The following is a 21,952-nucleotide window of genomic DNA, read 5'->3' as shown; positions in this document are numbered from 1 at the left end:
AAACCGTGCTGCCGCCGGGGGACGCCTCCAGGAGGTCTCTCGGTGCCGTGCCGGGCCGGGCCGGTGCTGGGCGCTGCCGTGCACCGAGGGAGGGGCGGACGAAGCGATTGGTCGCTCCCAAGCTCAGACCCGGCCCAACCGGGCGGTTGCTACCGGTGCCATTCGCCCACCCGCGCCTCCCGGGGCGGCCGGTGCTGCCCGAGGCTCCAGGACCATGGATCGTCTCAGCGGTAAGAGGGGGACGGGACCGGACCGGGACGGGCATCCCCCTCGGCCCGACGTGCCGGCCCCGGCACGTCGGGGCGAGGGGGATGCCCGTCCCAGTCCCCAGAGGTCTGGGGGTTGTGCATCCCTTCCCAACCGAACCCACCGGATCGATGTGGGACCCTGTCCCCAAAGTACCTTTGCCTCCACAAACTGGTACCAGTTTCCCTTTGCTGGTCAGATGGGTGAAAAGCTCGTGGCATTGGGCGCACATAGCTGTTTGGCTTTGATCTGGGGTACGAATAAACCCACCAGGGCTTCGGGCCAACTTTGTGGAGAAGGTCCTGGCTTTCTGCTGGGGCTGGCAGGTCCCTGGGTGGGAGCAGAGGGGAGGCTTTCAGGGGGATTGCTGCTTGCTGCTGCAGAATGGTGGCCTAGGGCTGCAAAGGAGAAGCAGGTGGCAACATGGGGTCCTGGCACTTGACCGCTCCTTGCAGCCAAAAATGATAATGGGGGGCCAGGGGCATTGCTCTGGCTCTGCGGGCTGGGACCACGCTGAAGTCCCAAGGGTGGTTCAGGCAGTGCTGCAGCTGCAGCTTTGGGTCAGCACCAGAAAGACCCGAGGGTCAAGAGTTTCCCTTTCCCGATGTAAAAGGATGGGGTGGTGTTTCCGCAGTGGAAACACGGTACGAGGAGTTTGACTCTTGGGCTGCAGCTTGTGGTGTCAGTGCTCAGAGAGCAGCGTCAGTGCCCAGCAGCCCGGGAGGGGACAGGGACGGTGACAGGGACAGCCTTCCCCCAGGGCTGCGGCTCGCCCTGCCTGCCAGCCAGCCAGGGTGGCTTTGCCAGCTCTGATGGAGGGTGCTGTTGCCAGAGGGCGAGTGTTGTCAAATGACACAGGATGCCAGAACTGTCCTTCAAGGTCCCAGAGGACCTCAGTGATGGGGAGAGGGGCAAGCAGAGGGTCTTGGCTTCCCCGTTCTCTTGCTGTGCAAGCTGGTGGTAGGCTACCCAGCCCACCCCAGAAATGAAACCTGGGATCTCACCACAGGAAAAGGCAGCACACTGTGGCAACATCGTGGAGACAGGCCTGGGCATGGTGCTGCTGCTCAACGGGCTGGCCCAGCCGGGGGAGAGCTGCTCTGCTCTTTTATCCCCCCCGCTGGTGCCTTCTATGGTAGCAGCAGCAGTGCCTGCCTGCTTCGCTTTGAGTGCTGGTAATGAATTGCCTTTGGCACCTGGATGGCTCTTTGCTAATGTAAACCTCCCCCAGACCCTCCTGTTCATCACCCAGAGCCGCTGGACCCCTTTGGGGGCTTTGGCTCGTGGAGGAAGGTGTGGGGGGTTCTCTCCAGGCTCCCTTCCCTAGCACAAGGGGTGATGGGTCTGGTGCTGGGTAGGAGCTCTGTGCCCTGTTCCCAGCCTCCGCTTCAATCTCTGGCAGCCCCTTTCTTCACCCGGAGCTCCGCTCAGCCCCATGTCTATCCTGACTTGCTCTTGCTTTATGATCTGCTGGCTTCTTCGTGCTTTTCCGTGCTCCAGCTGCGCCTGCCACCTTCCCTGGCTGCGAGCTCTACACCAGTGGCTAACTGGGGGAATTGGTGCTGTGGGCTGTTTGTGGAGTTGTTTCTGGTTGTGCTGATGGAGGAGTGCGTGCATGATCTGGGAGGTGATCTCTGCCGAGAGCCTTTACTCTTGCACACAGCTCCTTGTTAGTGACTCTTCCCTGACCTTTTGTGCCACCAGAATATAGGTCCTGCACCAAACTTATCTGGGGTCTAAATCCAGAAAAGCCGGCGGAGATGTGTCAGGGATAAACTTGGCTCCAGCTCACCCACAGGAATGGGGAGGCAGCGGGGTGGGTGGGAGGGAGCGCGGATCATTCCTGACCTGCTCCCTGCAAGCTGGCGGCAGGAATCCCGCCTGCCCCGCGCACGTAGCCTGGTGGAAGGGGGCGTGGAGCGGGTGCGAAACACAGATCGGGCCAGCTGTTAGCACGCCAGGCAAGTGCCGAGCTCTCCCCCACATTGCAGCCATTCCTTCCGCTGGAAACTCAGCTGCCCGCAGCCACCGCCTGTTTATAGCCGGGGAGAGTGCGGGGAAGGGGGCTGAGCCCACCTTGGGCTGCCCCACCGTGTGGGGGCGAAACAGGGTTGGGGGTGGCCCCAGGGATGCTGATGCTGAGCGGAGCAGGGAGGCACTGGAGTTATTTGCCCCTCTGCATCTTCCGATGCCCTTTTGTGTGCAGCCCTGCCCTTAACTGGGGGAAGCGTGTCTCGCTGTAGGTACTGGGTCCCGGTTGAGGCCAGCTTGGCTGCGCCGAGGGGCACGGACCTGCCTGAGCGTCGCGGGTGCCCACTGCGGCAGGGGAGGCCGGAGAGGGGAAGGAGTGGGCTGGTGCCCTTAGTGACTGCTGCGGGGGTAACGTCCTCCAGCCTGGGACCCTGGGGACCGTCCTATCTGCCTGCGCCATCTGGAAAACCTGCCTCTTTCCCGCGTTTGCTCTTGACCTGGAAGTGCTGTTTTCCGGTGCGAATGTGCCGAGCTGCGAGGCTGATGTGCCCGTTGCTGTGGAGCAGCGCTGAGCCCCGCTGTGCCTGCGGCTGGCGGGCAGTTCTCATCCCAGCCCAGGAAAACTGTTTGAGGTTTTGAAGTGGTCTCATCCCAAACAGTGGGAAGGCTTTTCAGAGGAGGACAGGGAGCGAAAACTGGACTAGGCCCAAGGTTTGCCTGTTGTTCAGTAGCCAAGTAACTTGCTGGGGACAGGAGATAAAGAGTCAGCAGAGTGGAGGCTTGAAGTGGTTTCTGGCATCCCAGACTCATGTCCTAACCCTTAACCCTTCCCTGCACCAGCTATCTGCACTGGCCCAGCTAAAGCTCTCTCCTGAGGAGCACCCATCTCCTCCTTCATGTAAGGAACCTTAAAATTAAGGGCACAGCTGTCAGTCCTGCAGAATATCTGTCAAATGCCACTCTTCCAGGGCAGCAGCGGGACAGTTGGGTTGGAAACCTCCCAAGGAGTTCTGCATCGCCTCTGCCGGGCCGCGCAAACACGGGGCTGGCATCCCCTGCCAGAGCACCCGCGGGTGAACAGAGCAGGTCCCGCCACCCCGCAGCCACCAGCAGCCTGCCTTTCATCACCCCGAGGCGCCGAAAGCGGCGGCATTTGGGGAGCTCGGGTCCCTCTGCAGACGCCGGGCTGCCCATCTGCAGCCTCCGCAGTGGGGAAGGATGAAAATAACTCTTCTGGCCCTCCCTCCCCCAGGGACCCCCACAGCACGGCCGCTGCAGCCCCTTCCATTTTTGCTCCTGATATGCCCCCTGTCTCATCAAAGGCAGGCTCTTTGGCAGGCAAGGGAAAACACTGACATTTCGTAACAGTCCAGAGCGAAAACAGATCTTTGCTGCGAGGGGTTTCCATGCTCAAAGTACTTTTTTTTTTTTTTTTTGAAGTGAGTTTCATGTGCATGCGATCCTGGAAGCGATAGGAGAGAGCTCTGGGAGACACTGGTATGCTCTGATTGCTGGCAATTAGCAGATGTGTAAGGAGCAGCTTGAAGAATGGCTTTGGGTTTTTTTGAGCATTAAACCTACCCAACTTGGTGATGGGTGAGCAGAGCCTTTTGGCTCCTTGTCCAGTGGGCTCAGCCTCCCATTTCCATGTGGTCCCAGTGTCGTCTTATGCTTTGGGAAACCGAGGTTGTAAAGGACAGAGCCAGGAACAGAAGTTACATTGGAACAGGTTTGATAGCTGGCTTTTGTGTCCTGGAGTTAAAAGCAGATACGGTGAACCAGTCCCGGCACTGGCAGAGCCATCGGCAATAACCAGAGCAGGCGCATCTTCCCCCGTGCTCAAGCGTTTCGGCTTTCCCACCGGGATAAACTGGTTTTCCTGCCTCTCTGCCTTTGCTTCGCAGGGGTTAAGCGGGTAGGAAATGCTGTGGGCCGGTGGCCTTGCTGCTGCACCTGATGCTCCCGGCAGAGCTGGGCAAGGGAAGGAAACGGAAGGGCTGTTCTCAGCTGAGAAAATACGCTTATCCTGCGCTTATCCTGCCTTCCGAGCGTCCTCCGGGCCAGCACGGCCCCAGCCCCCAAACACAGAGACGCTCTGCTCCGGCCCAGGAACATCGCTTTCCTGCAGGGACAGGGCTGAGGTGGCCACTGAGCAGGTTCTGATCCCCTCGCCGGGCAGGGGGGACTCCTGCCCAGCACAGCTCCCAAGCTCCTGGGCATTGCCGGCGTTGGGGCAGGGGTCCTAGCACAGGAGGGTGGGTGCTGGGCACTTGTCTCCTTCTCCCAGACTCTGTGGGGATATTTCCCCAGCAGAGGTTCTGTAATTTCTCCTCCCATCACCTCTGAAAAGAGGGGTCCATGTTGTGCAACGTGGCTGAAAGCATTGGGGAAAGTGGAGCTGGCTGGCGGCTAATCCACCAGGTCCTTCCTGCAAATCCCATGCCCTCCTAGGTGAGGGTCCTGTACCCTCCTCTGCTTCCGAGGGTCCGAGCACAGCCACCTTGTGTGACTCTTCCTCCTAGAAACACGTATCAGCCCTGCCAGCCTCCCCACACCCCACTCCTGTGTGTTGGGTGTTACATCCGAGATGTTTTGGATCTCGGCTTGGAGGAGGGGGGATATCCGGAACACGGAGAGCAGCCTTTTGGGATGCAAAGAGCTTCCCACTCCCATCAGTGAGGCTGAGGTGTCCATTTTGGAGATCTGGGGGCTGGAGGACCCACCCGGCCCTGGGTGGTAACTTGGCCATTCTTGACTGGGTGCAGGGTGCTGAGTCAGTGGGTTTGCCAGCACCGTGCCTGCAATGAGCTGTAATTCCTGCTGTCCTGAGCTGAGGTTTGGTGGAGACGAAGAGCTACAGAGAGGTGAGAGCTTCAGGTCTCCCCAACTCCGAGACAGCAGCAGGGAGGAAGGTGTGAGCCAGGGCAGCTTCCCAGTGCTCTGCCCACCATGGAGGGTGGTCACGGTGGTGGGCACACGGCTGTGGCACCGGTCCTGGGGCCTCTCCTGGTGTCGTCGTGGAGCCCAAGCCAACCTGCTGCTCCCTGTGCTGCGGGGTTTGTTTGGAAAAGGCTGACGCCAAAATTTTGGTTGGATAAAACACAGTTTATTCTGCGTTCTGACTAATCCTAACATTTCCCCTCTGCCTGAAGCTTGTTTTTTATACGTTACTCAGCAGGTCTCACCCCTGCCTGACTATTCCTTTAAAGGGCATCTCAAACCTCTTTTTTTCATTCATTATTTAAGCATGTTCTCCAGCCAGGAGCCTCCAAGTCCCGCTCCCAGGCTGGCCTGGTGGAGCATCCCACCATCGCGCCCGCTGAGGCTGGCACCGAGTTTTGAAACACAGCCTGGAAGTACTGAACCTGGTCCACGCGTGTTTGCAGAGCTAATTGTGTTAATTGGGCTGAGCTGTGGCTGGAAATAACTCGTACCTGGGGTTGGGAGCCCCTCGGAGTTCAGGAGTCCGGGGCTCTGCTTGGGGACACGAGCAGGGTCACCACCCAGTGATATCGCACCCGGGTGCTTTTATTGGCTTGGCTTCTTGCTGCGCTCAGCTGCAGCCTCTTCAGATTAGAGGGGTAAAGTTTGCTTTTGGTGAGCTAAAGCAAACCCCCACAGCCTTCTCCAGGAGGTGCAGAAGGGGCCGCTGGAGCTGTCAGCGGAGCGGGAACGGCCCCTGGAGAAGGGAGTCCTGCTGCAGCATGAGGCACCGGAGGGTCGTTATCTGCCTGGAGATGTTTGTGGGTGATTTAATCAGCCTGTTAATTATTACCTGCACCGCTTGTGAAGCTGCTCTGCTTTGGTGCAAGCTGCTGCGAGGAAGGATGTGCCCTGCAGCCCAACAAGGGCTGCCCGGGTGTTTACCTTCCAGCATCCACGCCAGTGCAGAGAGCCTTGGCCCTCCCGACGGCCCGGGGCTCTGTTGGGGGCTCCCTGGGGAGGTGACCCCCCCTCCGTGAGCTGCTGCCCAAGGGGACCGGGGTGCTGAGGGGAGCACGCAGGGCGAGGGTGCTGCAGCCCTGCGCGTGCGGTTGCTGCTGCCAAGGGGGAGATTTTGCACCCACAGCCGTGCTCTGAGTGTGGGCATCACCAGCAGAGCCTTGAGCAGCCTGGGGCTTCGCTGCGGGGCAGCACCCCTCCCTCCGGGCCACGCTGCCAGGGGTGCGCTGCCGGCACGCGGCGGGGTGGGAAGGGAACCCTCGTTCTCCAGTTTCTCCTTTAATCCAGTTACATAGAGGCACGACTGGCCCCACAGCAGTGAGTGATGGCTTCTGCAGCGCGTGAGCTGGCAGGGGCCTGAACACGGGTGATAATCTTTGCCCTTTGCGAGCTCTGTCAGCCTGTAATTACACTTCTCTCTCCTCAGGACTGCCGTTTCCATGTGTGAGGCTGTGGGTGGAATGTGAAACTGTCCTCCAGAAAAGAGTGCATTGGGATGGGGATGTTTGGGGTCTTGCTCCCACAGCCGATTCCCTCGTGCCTGGGCTCTCTGGGTGGACCGGGCAGAGCCCCAGCTGCAGCTGCCCTTGCTCTTCTCTGCTTTTTGCGAGGTGGCAAGGACTCCGAGAAGCTGCTTTGACACAGAGGGCCAGGGTGAAGCGGGAGGGCTTGGGGAGAGCATGGCGGAGAGTGTGGCTTTGCCCCGGGTCGGATTTGCGGCTCGGCTGGTCTCCGCCGAGGTGGCGAGCGGCTGGGAGCAGGGCTGTGCGATAAGGCTGTCTGTAGAGCTATTTATACTGGGGAGAGGAGCTGCTGCTGGCAAAGGCACTGGGCCAGACGCAGGACCCTTCACGTGCTAGGAAAGGGATCCCCCCCCTGAGCTGCTGTGAGCGGCGGGGTGCGTCTGGAGCAGATGGGGCCACGGACGGAGGTGGCTTAGCAGGCACAGCCAGGGCAGCGTTCTTGCTTTTAACCTCTCTCCGGTTGCTCATCTCCCCTCTCCCAGGGCTGGAACGGGACGGAGGGGCCCTGTGAACCCTGCGGGCTCCTTCTTGTAAGAAGAGAAGCCAGAGGGCAACTGTGCCAGGTGGGAGAGCTGGCATGGGACCTTCAGCCCCCTTCAGCAAGCAGGTTTCACGTTCATCTCCCAGGATTGATTTTCCAGGGTTATCAGCTAAGGATATTAGTTACTGTAAGGTCACGACGAGGAGGTCCCCAGGAGGTGCACGTCCTTGCCCTGCTGGCTGCAGCCTGGCTTGGCAGGATGTGGGGTGTGCTGTGGGGCAGCGGAGAGGTGGCAGAGAGGTGCCAGGAGTTTGGGGGACGGGTCAAAAAGTTTGAGCTCACCTTGTGCTCCACGGTGCCCAGGGATGTTGTGGCATGCAAGCTGGGGGAGCAGGGACGGCTGGTGGGCTCCTGGGGCTAACAGTAAGCAGGTTAATCCCAGCGAGGGGTAGGAAGAGGCACCGGCTGGGGCAGTTGGAGAGCCGGGGAGGGTGGAAGGCTCCTGTTCACGATGGAGCCAGCCCCAAGGGCTTGGGCTTCTGCTGGCGTTGTTGGATGCTGAGTCGGAGACGCTCCCCTCATCTGCCTCACTCAAGGGGCCCTTGTTTCCAGGGAGGAGATGATTCATGTGCATTGAGTGGCCCCTTAGCAAATCTTCCACTGTTAGGGGTTGTTGCCAGAGCTCAAGTGTGATCATTAATGGTTGGCTTTTCTCTAAAAACCCTCCGGGCTGGAACACGCCACGTTGCTCCGAAGCTTTACAGCCAGCCATACTGAGAGGAGGAGGTACTTTCCAGGCTGGCGTTCCTGGCCCCATCAGCCCTTCCCAGTCATCCCAGTTTGCCCCACACCCAGCCGGTGATGGCTGCCTGCTTGGCAGGGAGCTCCTCCTGCCTGCACCGGAGGAGCGGTGGCCTCAGGCAGGGTGCAAGCGGGCAGTGGTCTGTCCTCCTGTCTTCTGCACAAAGGAACAATTCTGGGAGCACTGTGCCACCCCGCCAAGGCACTTCCTTGCCGGCTGCATGCCTGCCTCCTCTCCATCGGAAGGAAACCTCCTTGGGAATGGGAACAGGAACTGCCCTGGAGCTCTGCAGAGAGCTCAGGAGGCCGTGGTCTTCCTCAAGGAGCAGCAGTGGGGGAAGCTGGCCCTGACTGGGTGGAATGCAGGGCGCTGGGGCTGGACGGGGCTGTCAAAACCCACTTCAGGCATCACCCCTGCGGAGATGCCCACAGCCCACGCTGGGGGAGGAGGCTGGGGCAGGCAGCAAGGTGTGGAGGCACGTTCCAGTGCCAAGGTGTCTCTTGCCATTGGCTCACCATCAGCCTGTGCAGAGGGCAGAACGGTTTGTGTGCTGCAAGCAGCTCCTCTGGCAGTGCTGGGTCTGTCCCACAGGGCAGGCGACCTCCCTGCAGGGTTCCTCCTGGGGCTGGGGCGTCTCCACTGCTGTCACTGGGTGCTGGGGTAGCCCCCAGCTCTGCCCCCTTCCCTGGCTCACACCCCACCTCTTTACAGCATCCCAGGAGCTATAAATGTTTGTTTACTGCCGGTGGTGGCTCTAAGCAGCCCCGCACAGGCAGGCAGGCACAGCATCCCAGGGCGCTACCCACGCCAACAGGAAGGATTTATTTTTGCTTGGTTTTTATTTTAGCTACAAACAATGGCCGTCACTCCCAGCATCCGATTTCCCACCCCGGTCCCCCTCACCCCCAGCCATCACCTGGTGCAGGAGGAAGCGTGGCCGTGGGCAGGCGGAGGACGGGAGAGCCGCGGCTGCAGGATGGGGGTCCCTGTGCACCTCCCACCACAGCAGCCTCACAGCGTTAGGGTGCTGTGAAACACCCTCTCCCCAGGGCTCTTTCCTGTGGCAGATAGGCTCTGCTTGAGGTGACAACTCCACACGTGTTGTCTTATCTCTCCCCTGCAAAAGCTGGGTCTATACACCAGGAAACTCCTGCTTTGGCTTGGCTGGAGCCTCTTCCTCCTCCTCCTCTTCCTCCTCTCTGCAGGTTGCTGGAGGAAGACCTGACTCTTGCTCCTGTGACAGAGCAGAGGCCGGGGAGGGGGAGATGGGCTCTGCAGCTGCAGGCTCTGCCCAGACCCTTATCTCCACACCGTGGAAGCGAGTCCCCAAAGAGGGTCTAAAAATAGAGCTGGCCTGGGTGCGAGGTGGAGAGAGACAGTGGGGTGCTGGAGGGGACGCGGCTCCTCTGCTAGCATCATGCTTGGTGCTGCTTCTTCAGCAGCAGAGGAAATACTGTCCCGCTGTCCTGCACAGCAGCGGGGTCCCGGTGCTGGTCCCCTGTCCCAGCCTGTCCCAGCAGAGCTGCCCTGGCCGCCCCCAGACCAAGTTAGCTAATGCTAAAGCCATCTTCTGCCCCAGCTCCTGGCCTTCCCAGGCTCGGAGTCCCCGCTGACCTCTCCCCATCCCACTGTGACAGCAGGACAGGCTGCAAACGTGGAGAGGGGTGAGTTTCTGGGAGGTGTCACTCCCTGTCCTGAGATGTGTATCCAAAGCGATGCAATCCTGCAGGATTTGGTTGCCAGAGAAGCCCCAGAAGAAAGCAACAGGTGGGAGCCATTTGTCAGCATCAGAGGCAGGTGCAAGGCCGGAGGTGCCCTGTGAGCGAGGCGGTGGCTCGGCAGTCGGGGGACGCAAGGTCCCTTTTTGGCTGCATCACCGGCTCAGCGCCTGTGGCCGCTCTGATGTCGTGCCGCCTTCCCCTGAGGAGCCCTTTGATGTTCTGCCACCACCTCCGTACCGGGCTCTGCAGTTTCACGCCGCGGTTGCCAGAGCCCCCAAGGGCAGGGCTGCGCACCGACCCCAGCACCCATGCAACCATCCCTGGCACGTGAGCCCGGTCCCCTGCCCGCTGCAGCGGGGTCTGTGCTCGCTCCCGCCAGCCATTGCAGGAGGGACGTGCCACTCCGTGCTCGCCAGGTGACCCTGGGTCAGTCACATCAGCCCTGCTGCCCTCCACACAGCAACCCTGGAGCAATCTCCACTCACTTCCTGCAGCCACCTCATTAACCTTATTTAGGCTGGGAGCCTAGTGAGCAAAGGAAATTAATTCCTTCCCTTCCTCCACAACCCCAGGCAGAGGCTCGGCTCTGCGGGCATGCTCCCTCCTGGGATAACAGCCCTCTTTGCCCCCCTTCGCCCTGTATTTCGAAGGATGTTTAACAAGGGAGACGGAGGGGACGGCTCAGCTTGGGGGAAACAAAGGCGCCTTCAGTGCTCGCCCGCTGCCATGTTCGTGCGCCCCGGCTCAGAGCTGGTGCTTGGGGCGTTGCCGATGAGCTCACCCGCCTGCCGTGCTGGGTGACAAATCTTGCTTATCCGGGTGCTCTCGCTTCTTGTGCTCAGGGGGATCTCCTCGGCCCCCTCACCACGCGTGCCGCCTGCTTTGTCGCTATTCATAGAAACCCGCTTGTCCTTTTGTGCTCCGCTGGTGCCAAGCCCTGACGCGGGAGCTGGTGGCTGTGATGGAAGATGTCCTGCACACGGCAGGGGATTGCGATGCTGGTGAGCGCTGTGGCCTGGGCTTTGGCGTGCAGTGGGAAGCTGATGTAGGGAGTGTCTGTGGTCCCCATCTCCTCTGTGAGAGCTCACGGCCAGCTGAGAGCCTGCTGAGCTGGGGCGGCAGGAAGGTGGGTAAGTGTCTCCCTAGATGCTTGCAGGTGCTGGGTGGACAAAGGGGCATCTTGCGTTTTGTCCCAGCTGCTTCCTTACTAGCCCCCTGCCCCGCCAAGCCCTGCAGGCAAGGATGTCTCACCTGGCCTGGAGACCACCACTGCGTCGCTGAGCAGGAGCCTGCTCCCACCCTGCCTGTGCAGCACTCGGCAAACATCCCAGGGAAGATCTGCCCCTCTTCCCTCCCTCCCTGCTCCTGCGGAGGAGCAAGGAGAGGGCTGTGGGAACGAACACTTACCCTCGCCCATCACATGCATGAGGCTCTCGCGTGGCCGGAGCAGGTCCCCACCCCAGGAGGTGCGTGCTGGAGGGGAGCAGCAAGCAGAGCATCACCAGGACCTAGGTCCTGTGGCTGGCTAGCTGCTATGGGGTTTTTTTGCAGCTCAAGGAGCAGGAGGCCCACTCCCCCTGTGGTTGCCCTCTCCTTCCCCATGGGCTACCAGCTCCCCAGGCCTGCTCGCTCCTTCTGGAGCTGTGCTGAGGCTTCTCCCCCTGCCTGGGGGCTACCTGTCCTGGCTTGGCCTGCCCACGGGAGATGGGCACTGGCAAAGCCACTCTTGCCGAAAGGGCTGAGGCTGCTGTTTAGCTTGGCGCTGGAGAGGGAGGAGGAAGCAGAAGGTCTGCGGAGATAGAAGGCCATCGGCCAAGGCGGCAGGAAGAGACTTGTGAGCCGCATCCTGCCTCATGTCCTGGGGAGGCAGCGATTTGGGGCCGGGCATGCTGTCTCCTTGCCTGGGGGCTCATCTTGGCTGGGCACCGATCCTCATCAGCCTGCTTGTGTCGGGCTCCTCTTCAGCCAAAAAACTTTGAAACAGCAGTTGGTTTTACTGCGCTGTCCCTGCTTTGGGCAGCAGTGCCAGCCTGCTTCCCGCCGGTCCTGGGAGACTCGCTCTATGCGCCAGGCCGTGGCTCACAGGGGTGGAAGGTGGGCACCCAAAACTTGGGTCAAGCCAGTAGCAGCCCAGTTTTTGGTAGATGTTGGCCAGAGTGGATGTGGCATTTGGACAGGGCCTAGCAAAAGCTCGTTAAAGAACATGAGTAACGAGGACTCCATCAGCTGTAGCAGCACAGCATCCTGCCCTTCCCCTGGGAAATATGTCCCATGCCAGCCCCCACTGCTGCACGGCTCTGCTCTGCCAGGGCCCTTCCCCTGGCAGAGCCCGGAAGGACAGTGGTGGGGACGGATACAGCCCAGGCACGGTGTCCCCGATGCTCCGTGCTGCTGGGGCACAAGCTCTCCCCTCCTTGAAAACCATCCCCATCAGTCAGCACATCCGAGCTGCCTCTGCGATCACCTCTGGCCTCTCCTCCTGTCCCTGGAGACCCAAAGCCAGCTGCATGCCACCCCAGCTGCACCGCTATGATTTTTGCTTGCTGCCAAGAGAAGGGATTCTGCTTACACTTGCACTGGAAGAAATTGCAGAGGTTTTTTTTTTTTCCTCCCCTTGCAGCCTCCAGAGCTGCAGGTTTGGTGGTGTCCCTAATCCTGGCCTCTCCCCTAGATGCCAGTGGAGCTGGGCAGGTGCACAGTCCTGGGTAAAACAGGAGCTCGGCCTTGGGTCCAGCTCAGTTTTGTCTTGTTCAATTCCTCCTCATCCTTCCTATCCCTGGCCAACACGTTTTCCCAAAGCTGTCGCTCAGCTGCTGCCAGCACGGTAAATCCTGCTGTCCGTGATGCATTTTTTCTGTAGCCCTGCTCTGATGTGCAAACACCCACGTGGAGCCTCGCTGTGTGGGTAACCCCACAGCTGCAGCGTGCTTTTGCTTTGTGAAAACTAGCCATGAATCACCACATCACAGAGGAGACCCAGGTTTTCACGTGTCGTGCCTGTGATGGTGATTTGTGGTGACTTCTCTTTTCTGGCTTTTTGCTGGGCTCTCCCTCTCTCCCCTGCCCGATTCTGTCTGCTGGGCTGATGCTGTCTTCAAGTGCAGCAGCAGCCCAGGAGCTGGTCGGTACTGGGATCCCACACACCAGAAAGCAGATGAACAGTGGCTTCTGGTGCGGTTCCTCTTTGCCAAGATTTCAGCTGCTCTGACCCCCTCGACTGCCTCCGGGCTGTGTGTGTTGGACTGGGGCTCAGATGCCGGGTGGAGAGAGGCCCTCCTGTGCTGCAGTCCCCATCCCCTCCCCAGGGACCTTTCTGGTGCCTGTGTGGGGCAGGGACTGTCCCTCGGGGCGGTGCCTCCATGCCTGGAGGGAAGAGTGGGGTGGCCTTGGAGCGGTGTGGATGAGCTGGGAGTGAGAGCAGGGCAGAGGAGCTGCTGGTGGTGAGCGTGGGGAGGAAGGCTCTAGCCTGTGTCTGGGGACTCTGGAGGTGGCACTGGGCTGGGAGGTCACGGATGGTCTGAGCACAGCAGGGGAATGTCAATGTCCCTCAGCAGGCGAGCGGTGGGAGGACATCTCCCTGGGGCATTGCCCGATGGCATCTGGGTTTCTTTTCCTTCCTTCCTTCCCTCCGTCACCACCCAGCGCCCGTCACAGCGAGGGAGCACCAGCAGCAACGATACACTGTTGGGCGGACAGAGGTGTAGTTTTATCTGCCTGGAAAAATATGTGTGCTCAGCTCTTAGATAGCGGTCCAGTAGCCCTGCAGAGCCAGTGTTTCCGTTCGTGGGCTCAGCAGGCCGCATTCCCATGTCTGCGAGCTTGTGCATGGGAGGAGCACGTGTGCACGTAACAAACGCTGCCTGAGCCATGCTGGGAAAGACCCCCATCCTGAGGATTTCCCCACATTCCAGCCCCTTCTTGTCTGAACCGCAGCACCCCGACACCACCCTGGCTGACAGGCTTTTTCCTGCCTCCCCTCAGTGCTGGACCAGCTCCTGCCAGAGCTCAGTGTCTTGCTCAAGCTGCTGGACCACGAGTACCTGAGTGCCACCACACAGGAGAAGAAGCTGGCTGTCTCCAGCATCCTGCAGAAGCTGCAGCCGCCCACAGGTCTGTGTCCCACTCCCGCTGTGCCCGGTGGTTGTCCCCAGCAGCTGCCCCCAGCCAAAACCCCAGTGGGGCAGGGAAAACCATCTGCAGGGCAGGGATGAGCTGCCTCCATGCCCAGTGCCCAGCACCCGCTCAGCCCCCTCGGGGTGCTTTGCTCCCCGGCTTCTCCCCGCGCCGGGCGCATGGGCTGGTGTCAGCTCTGCCGCGGCTGCGGGAGCGCTGCTCCCTGCGGAAACGCCGCTTTGCAGAGGTCTTCCTGCCACCGGTTTCTGCTGAGCGCAGGGGTTTCCGAGGGAAGGCCAGGAGGGCCCTGCACCTGGGGCTCCACAGCTTTCCCACCTTCCTGTCCTCCTGGGGACACAGCGGCATCTCTGGGGGCTCCTCTGCTGCCCCGGCGCCTGCTCCGGAGGAGTGCCCCATGGCACGGTGGGGTGGGCTGGCCTGTGTCCTTGGGTTGGTGTTTGCGGGGAGGAGGGGTGCTGGTGCTCGCTCCGGCCACCCTGCGCACCTACCCGGGCTGACAACATCCCCTCGCTCCCAGGGAAGGACGGGGACTTCATGTACGTCAACACGGCATCCCTGAGCAATGGCACCAGCTTCGTGGAGTCTCTCTTTGAGGAGTTCGGTACGTGTGGGCGACCTCGAGTGACACATCAGGGGTCACGCTGGGTGGGTGCAGTGCTGACCCTGGGGTCCCTGCTGACAGCGGGGACTCTTGGGGTGCCCCAGAGAAGAAGGGTGAAAACTGCATCCTTGTGCCTGGGGTGGGCACTGTCGCCCTGGGCGCTTGCTCCCACTCCCCTGAACCTGCTCAGGGGCTGGCCGTGGAGGGGTCCATGCACACCCTGGCCCAGCTGTGTTTACCAGTGGTGCCCATCTCCCAGCACCTTCCCAGTGAAGGGCCATGGGCTCTTGCCTTGGGGGTCCCTGGAGGGCATGGCTGGAGGGGCCAGCTCTGGGCTTTCCTGCTCCCTTCACCCTCTTCGCTTACCCCTGGGCAGACTGTGACCTGCGGGATCTCCAGGACATGCAGGAGGAAGAGGGGGACACCGGTGATGGTGTTGGCTTGGACCTGGCGAGGAGCCAGACGACAAAAACCGTGAGTCCCTGAATGCCTGCGAGGTCTGCTCTGCGCCTGCCCGGGGAGGTGGCGGTGGCCGGGGCTGGGATCCCTTCCTGTCCTTTGCCACCACGGTAGCTACTGGTGACCCTCTGCGCTCCCTGGCTAATGCTGGTGGTGTTTCTGCTGTAGGTTCCTGCAGACCCTGCTCCGCCGCTGCCTACCACTCCCCCGCCTGAGGATTACTATGAGGAAGCCCTGCCCCTGGGTCCCGGCAAGGCTCCCGAGTACATCACCTCCCGCAGTGAGTCCCACTCTGAGGGGAGCCCCGAAAGCTGCCTGCCGCATGCCCCCACCTGCCTGCCTGCCTGCCTGCCAAAGCAGGCAGCCCTTGCTGAGCATGACGGCTCGTCCGGGGAAGGAAAGGCCACTGCTCCCAGTGGCATCGCTCCTGTCCTGCTCCCTTCCCATCCCGCTGCGCTATTATTGCAAGGACTTGTTTGCTCTGGCTCGACTGGGAAGGGGGTGAGAGGGAGAGGTCGGAGCCACAGGGGCACCGATGCTGAGATGCCGTGGGAGGGTGTGCTCCGCTCTGCCCTGGCTCGCAGCCTCGCTGCTCGGAGCGTCCTTGGGGGGAAACCAGGTGTAACAGCCCCAGCTGCCCTCTGCTTCCTCCGCAGACAGCTCCAGCCCTCCCAACTCCATCGATGGCTACTACGAGGATGCAGACAGCAACTACCCTGTCACCAGGATGAACGGGGAGCAAAAAAACTCCTGTAAGTATCCAGGTGCCCCAAGATGGGGTCTTGAGCGCTGGGCTGGCGGCCGGTGGGGTTGAGGCTGGAGGACCTGTCGCGTGCCAGAGGCTGCTGGGCAAAGAGCAAGGAGCCTGGAGTGCTGTTTGTCATGCAAGCCAGAGCCCTCATGCTGCAGAAGGGTCATGGTGCTGTGTCTGTCACCAGCGTGAGGAAGGGATGTCCCTGCCTATGCAGTTCTCTCTGCGTGAGCTGCCTCTGCCACAGCAGAGGAGGGCCAGGGGAGAGCCCTGCTCCTCCATGGCACACGTGGGAGGTGTGGGGCAGAGGGTCAGCACGTGAACCTCTGTGGTGGGTAGAAGGTTTAATCCAGGCTTTCAAAGAAATAAGCCAGCCCAGGGCTGGCTTGGATAGATGCACCTGGGACTGGCGTTTGGCCCACAAGCATCCTGCCTGGTTTGGAAGGGAAGTGGAGACAGCTGGGGTCAAAACGCTGCTGTTTTCAGATGATGACAGGGAGTCCATCCATCCTGGCACCCAGCCCAGGTTCTGTGCTGGAGCCTGCTGGGCATGGGGAGCCCTAGCAGTGTGTGAGCGTGTCGAGCAGGTTGGGCCTTGGGGTTCCGTGCGGGGTGACTCGCCTGCTTCCTTCCAGACAATGACTCGGATGCAATGAGCAGCTCTTACGAGTCGTATGATGAGGAGGAGGAGGAAGGGAAAGGCCAGCAGCTAACACACCAGTGGCCGTCAGAGGAAGCCTCCATGAATCTGGTGAAGGATTGCAGGATTTGTGCTTTCCTGTTGCGCAAGAAGCGCTTCGGACAGTGGGCCAAGCAGCTCACCATCATACGGGACGGCAAACTGCTGGTGAGCCCAGAGCTGGTGGGGGACAGAAACTCGCTGGTGGGTTATGAGGGTGGCCTCCACCACCGAGGCTGTTGCAGAGACTGAGCCACCTGTGAGGGTCCCTAAGAGGGACCCCAGCCCTGCCTGGCACAGCAGCAGGACGGGCAGCTTTTGGCTGAGCCCTGAGCAGTTCCCTTTTCTTCCCCTAGTGCTACAAAAGCTCCAAGGACCGGCAGCCGCACGTGGAGGTGCCCCTGGGCACCTGCAGTGTCATCTACGTCCCCAAGGACGGGCGGCGCAAGAAGCACGAGCTGCGGTTCTCGTTGCCGGGGGCCGAGGCGCTGGTGCTGGCTGTGCAGAGCAAGGAACAGGCTGAGGAGTGGCTGAAGGTACAGGGGGCACAGACTCCCCTTGGCACCCTCCCTGGCTGAGGAGGGGAGAGGGCTGCCCCGGGAAAGGTCTTTACCCCCTGGAAGGGGAAGGGGGCTTTGCTCCTGTCTCTTACCGGCTGGTGGGAGGCTGGCCAGCCGCTTCCCAGGGCCTGGGCGTCTCCGGAGCTGATAGCCCCTGCGGGGTGGAGATGTTTGCTCTCCCCATCCTCTTCCCCGTGGCCCTTTCCTGCCTTTGTTCAGGGGTGGGAGGCGGGGTCCGCAGGGAAGGGGCTGCTGGTGGGAAAGGATCCTCTGCGCACACCACAAATGCGGCTGTTACCCCAAACGTGGGAGAACAGGGTCATTTTATGTGGCGTGAGCAAGCCACGCTCTGCCTGCCTGTAAAATGGTGGGTGATGGGGTGTCCTGTGCTGGCAGGATGACCATGCAGCTTGGCACCCAAGTCTCTCACCTCTGAGATTTCCAAAACCTCTGGCAAAATCTGCAAAGCTGGTTGCAGTTTTGAAGGGGGTGAAGGTGTATGCAACCTCTCATGCAAGCCGGGCTTGTGCCCTCAGTAGGGCTCGCTGTCCGTCCTGCAGAGACCAGGACCTCTCTCCCCGTGGTCCAGCCCAGCTCTGGCAGCGAGACAGGAGCGTGCGGAGCCAGGGAAAGTAGCCCTGGCCCTGGGTCCATTTTGAGCGGCTGCTGTGGGCTGTGTCCACAGGTGATAAAGGAAGCCAGTGGTCCAGCAGCGGGTGGGATGGAAGCCCCCACCTCCCCGGTGATGCCATGCAAGATGGACCTGGATAAGGTGACGGTTTCTAACCACCCTGCCAAGGTGCTGTGTGGGGCTGCTGCGGCCAAGCCTGGGCAAAGGGGCTCCCCCAGCACCGGGGGGACATCCCAGCCCCGGGCGGGAGGGATGAAGGGGCTGTCGCTGGGGGCTGTACAGGGGGACGCTGCTGACAGGGTGCCTGCTCTGCTCCCTCTGCAGCGGTTGTCGCAGGAGAAGCACACCTCTGACTCGGACAGCGTGGCGACAGGTGAAACCAGCTCCCCGGCAGGGCGCAGAGAGCCCAGTGAGCACGGTATGGCCCTTGTCCCCAGCCAGGCTGGCTGTCCCCCCGTCCAGCTGGGTCGGCTGTGTGCATCACAGCTGGGGAGCATCCTCTCGGGGTGAGGAGGGATGTTGTGACACAGGAGCACACAGCTACCCTGCTCTCCTTCCAGGGAAAGGCAAAAAGAGCGGCTTGGCTGACCTGAAGGGCTCGATGAGCCGAGCGGCGGGGAAGAAGATCACCAGGATCATCAGCTTCTCCAAGAAGAAGCCTTCCCCCGAGGACACGCAGACCTCCTCCACTGAGGAGGACATCCCCTGCTGCGGTTCGTGGGGGCTGGGGGCAGAGACGGGGCTCAGCTCATGTGGGGCCAGGAATGGTGGGAAGCTGGCATCCTTCCCCCCAGCCTGGCTGTATGGGGGGCTGGCGGGGGGGAAGGGGGTGGCAGGGTGGGGGCAAGCTCACCGAGCTGCTGGAGGGCTGTGACGCTGCCTCAGGATACAAAATGGTGCACGGTCCCAGCTCTGCAAATTCCTGTGGTGCATGGGGAAGGGGAGAGGGTTCACTCATGTCCCCGAAAACAGGCTTGGGTGATTGTGTGGCACTGAGCTGGCATTTCACCTGGGCCCAGGGTGACCCAGCTGGGGAAACTGAGGCACAGAAGGACCAAATGAGTAGGGAGCCACGGTGTAGTCTCTGGGCAGCCATGTCTCGCTAAAGCCTGCCTGAGGTCTGGCCGAGCAGTCGCTGAGACCCTTCCCCTGGCCCTGCCGCCCCCCCAGGCTACCTCAGCGTCCTGGTTAACCAGTGCTGGAAGGAGCGCTGGTGTCGTCTGAAGGGCAACACCCTCTACTTCCACAAGGACCGCACCGACCTGCGGACCCACGTGAACGCCATCGTCCTGCGGGGCTGTGAGGTGGTCCCAGGGCTGGGCCCCAAACACCCCTTCGCCTTCCGCATCCTTCGCAGCGGGCAGGAGGTGGCTGCGCTGGAGGTGAGCGGGCAGGGTGTGCCCATCCCATGAGGAGGGTGTTGCCAAGGTGAGGGCGCATCTCCTGTGGCGTTCAACACTTGTATGCCAGCAGTGCCTTGTTTTCCCCTCTCCTGCACATTAAGGAAGCCCAGGGCATCATTTGGGTGAGGTGGGGGCAGCCGCGCATGTATTTGCAGGCTGGAAGGCAGGGAAGAGGCTGGCAGGGCTGAAGCAGGCAGGTTGCAGGGAGTGGCTGGGGTTTGGGAGTGGGACCTCCTACATGTGCCTGTGCGCTTTGCAAGACTTAGGAGGGTCCAAGACACATACACTTCATGTCCGAGGGCTCTTCTCCACAGCAGGGCTTTGTGTCAGGATGACGGAGCAAGGGCAAGGGGCAGAGAGCTGGGCATGCACCCCAACCCCTTCTCTCTCTTGCAGGCAAGCTGCTCCGAAGACCTGGGCCGCTGGCTGGGTCTCCTCTTGGTGGAGACGGGCTCACAGACAACACCAGAGGCCTTGCACTACGACTACGTGGATGTGGAGACAATTGCCAACATCGTGACAGCTGTGAGGCACTCCTACCTGTAAGGCCGTCCTCCTGGGAAGGGGCTGTGCTTGGGGCAGAGCACTGGGCTGGGGGTGGTGACTGTCAGCCCTGTGGGCTCCCTAGAAAAGGCGTAGGCTGGGACACGGATTGCGCTGTGATCTTGGGGTTGGGATGCCCAAAACAGGGCAGTTTCCCTCAGGCAGGATGGAAAGTGGAAGGTGTTTCATCAACGCTGATGAAGGACTTAACAGGGTAGAGTAGGGTAGAGCACTCGTGAGTGAAGCTGAGAGAGCAATGCAGGAAGCCCCCCAGGATGGAAGGGCTCACTGAGGGGCTGGCAAGGATGTCCTGGAAAGGAAGACCCCATCCCTCCTCCTGCAGGTGGGCCAGCTCCTCCCAGGACCACCGGCCAGACTCCTCCCGTGTGGTGTATGATGATGTCCCCTACGAGAAGTTTCAGGTGAGCGTGGCTCCATGGCTTGCCCTCTCCCCCTGCTGTGGCCGGGCTACAGAAGATGCCCTGGGGAACCCTAGCTGGGCTGCAATGGCCCCACGGGTGTTTCAGCCCACTCTCCATCCTGTCGCCGCTGCAGACCGAGGAGGAGCCAGCACGGCCGGCAGGAGCCCAGGTGAAGCGCCATGCCTCCTCCTGCAGCGAGAAGTCACGGCGCGTGGACCCGCAAGTCAAAGTGAAGAGGCACGCGTCGAGTGAGTGGTGGCTCTCAGCTGCAAACCTCCAACAGGGGACCCTGGCCAGCGCGGGAGGCTGCTGTTTGCCCCAGGGGTTCTGCAGCCAGGCTGGGGCTGGCCGGCGCCGGCACACGGGTGATGGGTTGTGCCACGCCAGCTCAGCTGGATTGCAGGTGGCATCAGTGCAGCCGGGGCCACAGCCTTCATGACGGGCTCTCCTTGTGCATGCAGATGCCAACCAGTACAGGTACGGGAAGAATCGGGCTGAGGAGGATGCCAGGCGATTTCTGACGGAGAAGGAGAAGCTGGAGAAGGAGAAAGCATCGATCCGCAGTGAGCTGGTGTTGCTGCGGAAAGAGAAGCGAGAGCTGCGGGAAGCCATGAAGGGCAGCACGGGTGCGTTGGTGCCATCTGAGTGCTGCAACTGTGGCTGCTTGAACACACTTGGGTACTGGGGGGAGGCTGCAGAGCTGGAGTGGGATGGAGATGCTGGGCAGGTGGTGGCATTGTGGCCATCAGCCAGGCTGGCAGCCCCATCTAGTGTCGCCATCCAGAAGGATGGGTGGCTTCTCTGTGCCTGCGGCCTCATCCCCGGGCAAAGGTGCTGAGCTGGATGCGCTTGTCCAAGCAGGGACGAAGCAGCAGGACCTGGAGCAGCGGGTGACAGTGCTGGAGGAGCAGTGCCGGCAGAAGGAGGAGCGCCGCGTCGACCTGGAGCTCAAGCTAACCGAAGTGAAGGAGCGGCTGAAGCAGTCGCTGGCGGGAGGGCCGGCCCTGGGGCTGGCTGTCACCAGCAAGACTGAGAATGGGGTACGCACCCCTTCTTCCTCGCTCTCGCGGCTCCAGCTTCCCTCAGCAATGGTACTTGGGGTGGTGGGGGGAGCAGCACGTGGGGAAGAGGGAGCATTCCTGCTGCTTTGTGGACAGAGGTGGGAAGCAGAGCGTGAAGTAGGTTTTGCCACATCAGTTTTGACCTCAGTTTGTGTTTTGTGGTTTTTTTTTTTTTTTTTTTTTTTTTTTTCCTCCCTGGCTGTCCCTGTGCCTCCGGTCCCCTAAATCATCCTTCTTGCTCCCCCTTTTCCACAGGAAGCTACAAACAAGCCGAATGGGAGCCCTCCTGAGCACATGGTCCCCGTTAATTGTGCAGCCGAACTGAGGAAGAGAAGTCCCTCCATCCTCCCTACCAACAAGGGAAATGTGCTGCGGAAGGCCAAGGTCCTACTGCGCTCCCCCTCTCCTCCCCAGCCCCACAGGGAATCTCTCTCTTTGTCCCATCCCCCTTCCTCGACCTTGAAATCTGGGGACCAGAGATGCTCTCTACCCCAAAAGCAAGGGGTACAGCCAGTGTGCCATGCAGCCAAGCTGGGCCAGCTCAGCGGCACTTGCTGCTGGCGTGAGCCCAGCTTGCAGGGAGATTTGGGAGGTGCAGGGCTGGGTGGGCAGGGGGAAGAGCATCGCCCCTACAATGCTGGGGGCAGCAGTGACCCCAGCCTTTGAAGATGCTCCAAAGTGGTCCAAGGTGGTCCAAAGCCCCCAGTAGGGAGGGAGGCCCTCAAAGAGCTCAGTGCTCGCTTCTCCAGCGATGTCTCCTCATCCCCTGCTTTTTCTTTCCTTTCTCTGCAGGAATGGGAAAAGAAGCAGACTTAAGCCGGGCTGCGGGAACGCCCGCCAAGCCCCCGCCAGACACTGGGGCTCACAGAGGACCTACAAGCCCCCTTTCTCCAAGGCGCCGCGAGGGTGCTGGGAAGGCATGGGGGGAGAGATGCCCTCCCACACCCCATCCTTGCAGCACCATCTGCCCCGTGGGCAACACTATGAACCGTGGGGAAGGGAGCGGGAGGGGGATTGGGGA

General features: G+C 61.1%; 1 protein-coding gene across 2 annotated transcripts; it reads left to right on the top strand.

The window, feature by feature from the left end:
- Window positions 1–159: 159 nt before the first annotated feature.
- AFAP1L1 (actin filament associated protein 1 like 1) lies at window positions 160–21,905 on the top strand. 2 transcript variants are annotated; one of them, XM_086758671.1, is made up of 19 exons: window positions 160–230; window positions 13,669–13,797; window positions 14,339–14,422; window positions 14,799–14,896; window positions 15,050–15,161; window positions 15,538–15,633; window positions 16,268–16,479; window positions 16,668–16,847; window positions 17,557–17,643; window positions 17,827–17,920; window positions 18,063–18,215; window positions 18,673–18,884; window positions 19,302–19,447; window positions 19,792–19,870; window positions 20,004–20,118; window positions 20,332–20,496; window positions 20,732–20,910; window positions 21,187–21,315; window positions 21,724–21,905. In XM_086758671.1, exons 1-19 carry the CDS (start codon window positions 215–217, stop codon window positions 21,745–21,747), a joined length of 2,310 nt encoding a protein of 769 aa, XP_086614797.1. In that variant the 5' UTR covers window positions 160–214; the 3' UTR covers window positions 21,748–21,905. The 2 variants fall into 2 exon arrangements, with proteins under 2 accessions (XP_086614797.1, XP_086614796.1); XM_086758670.1 differs by lacking the exon at window positions 160–230 and adding an exon at window positions 10,576–10,688.
- The last annotated feature ends 47 nt before the right edge of the window (window positions 21,906–21,952 follow it).

This window comes from Chlamydotis macqueenii, chromosome 14 (genome assembly GCF_036417535.1).
Source record: "Chlamydotis macqueenii isolate bChlMac1 chromosome 14, bChlMac1.mat, whole genome shotgun sequence".
Classification (NCBI taxonomy): Eukaryota; Metazoa; Chordata; class Aves; order Otidiformes; family Otididae; genus Chlamydotis; species Chlamydotis macqueenii.
This window is presented reverse-complemented; position numbering and strand designations above follow the sequence as displayed.

What these genes read in the sequence shown, in the direction of transcription:
- AFAP1L1 (XM_086758670.1), top strand. Translation starts at nt 10,649, where the DNA reads ATGGAAGATGTCCTGCACACGGCAGGGGATTGCGATGCTG. An exon ending in GGCAGGGGATTGCGATGCTG is followed by an intron (nt 10,689 to 13,668) that starts GTGAGCGCTGTG and finishes GCCTCCCCTCAG; the next exon opens with TGCTGGACCAGCTCCTGCCA. An exon ending in GTCTCTCTTTGAGGAGTTCG is followed by an intron (nt 14,423 to 14,798) that starts GTACGTGTGGGC and finishes ACCCCTGGGCAG; the next exon opens with ACTGTGACCTGCGGGATCTC.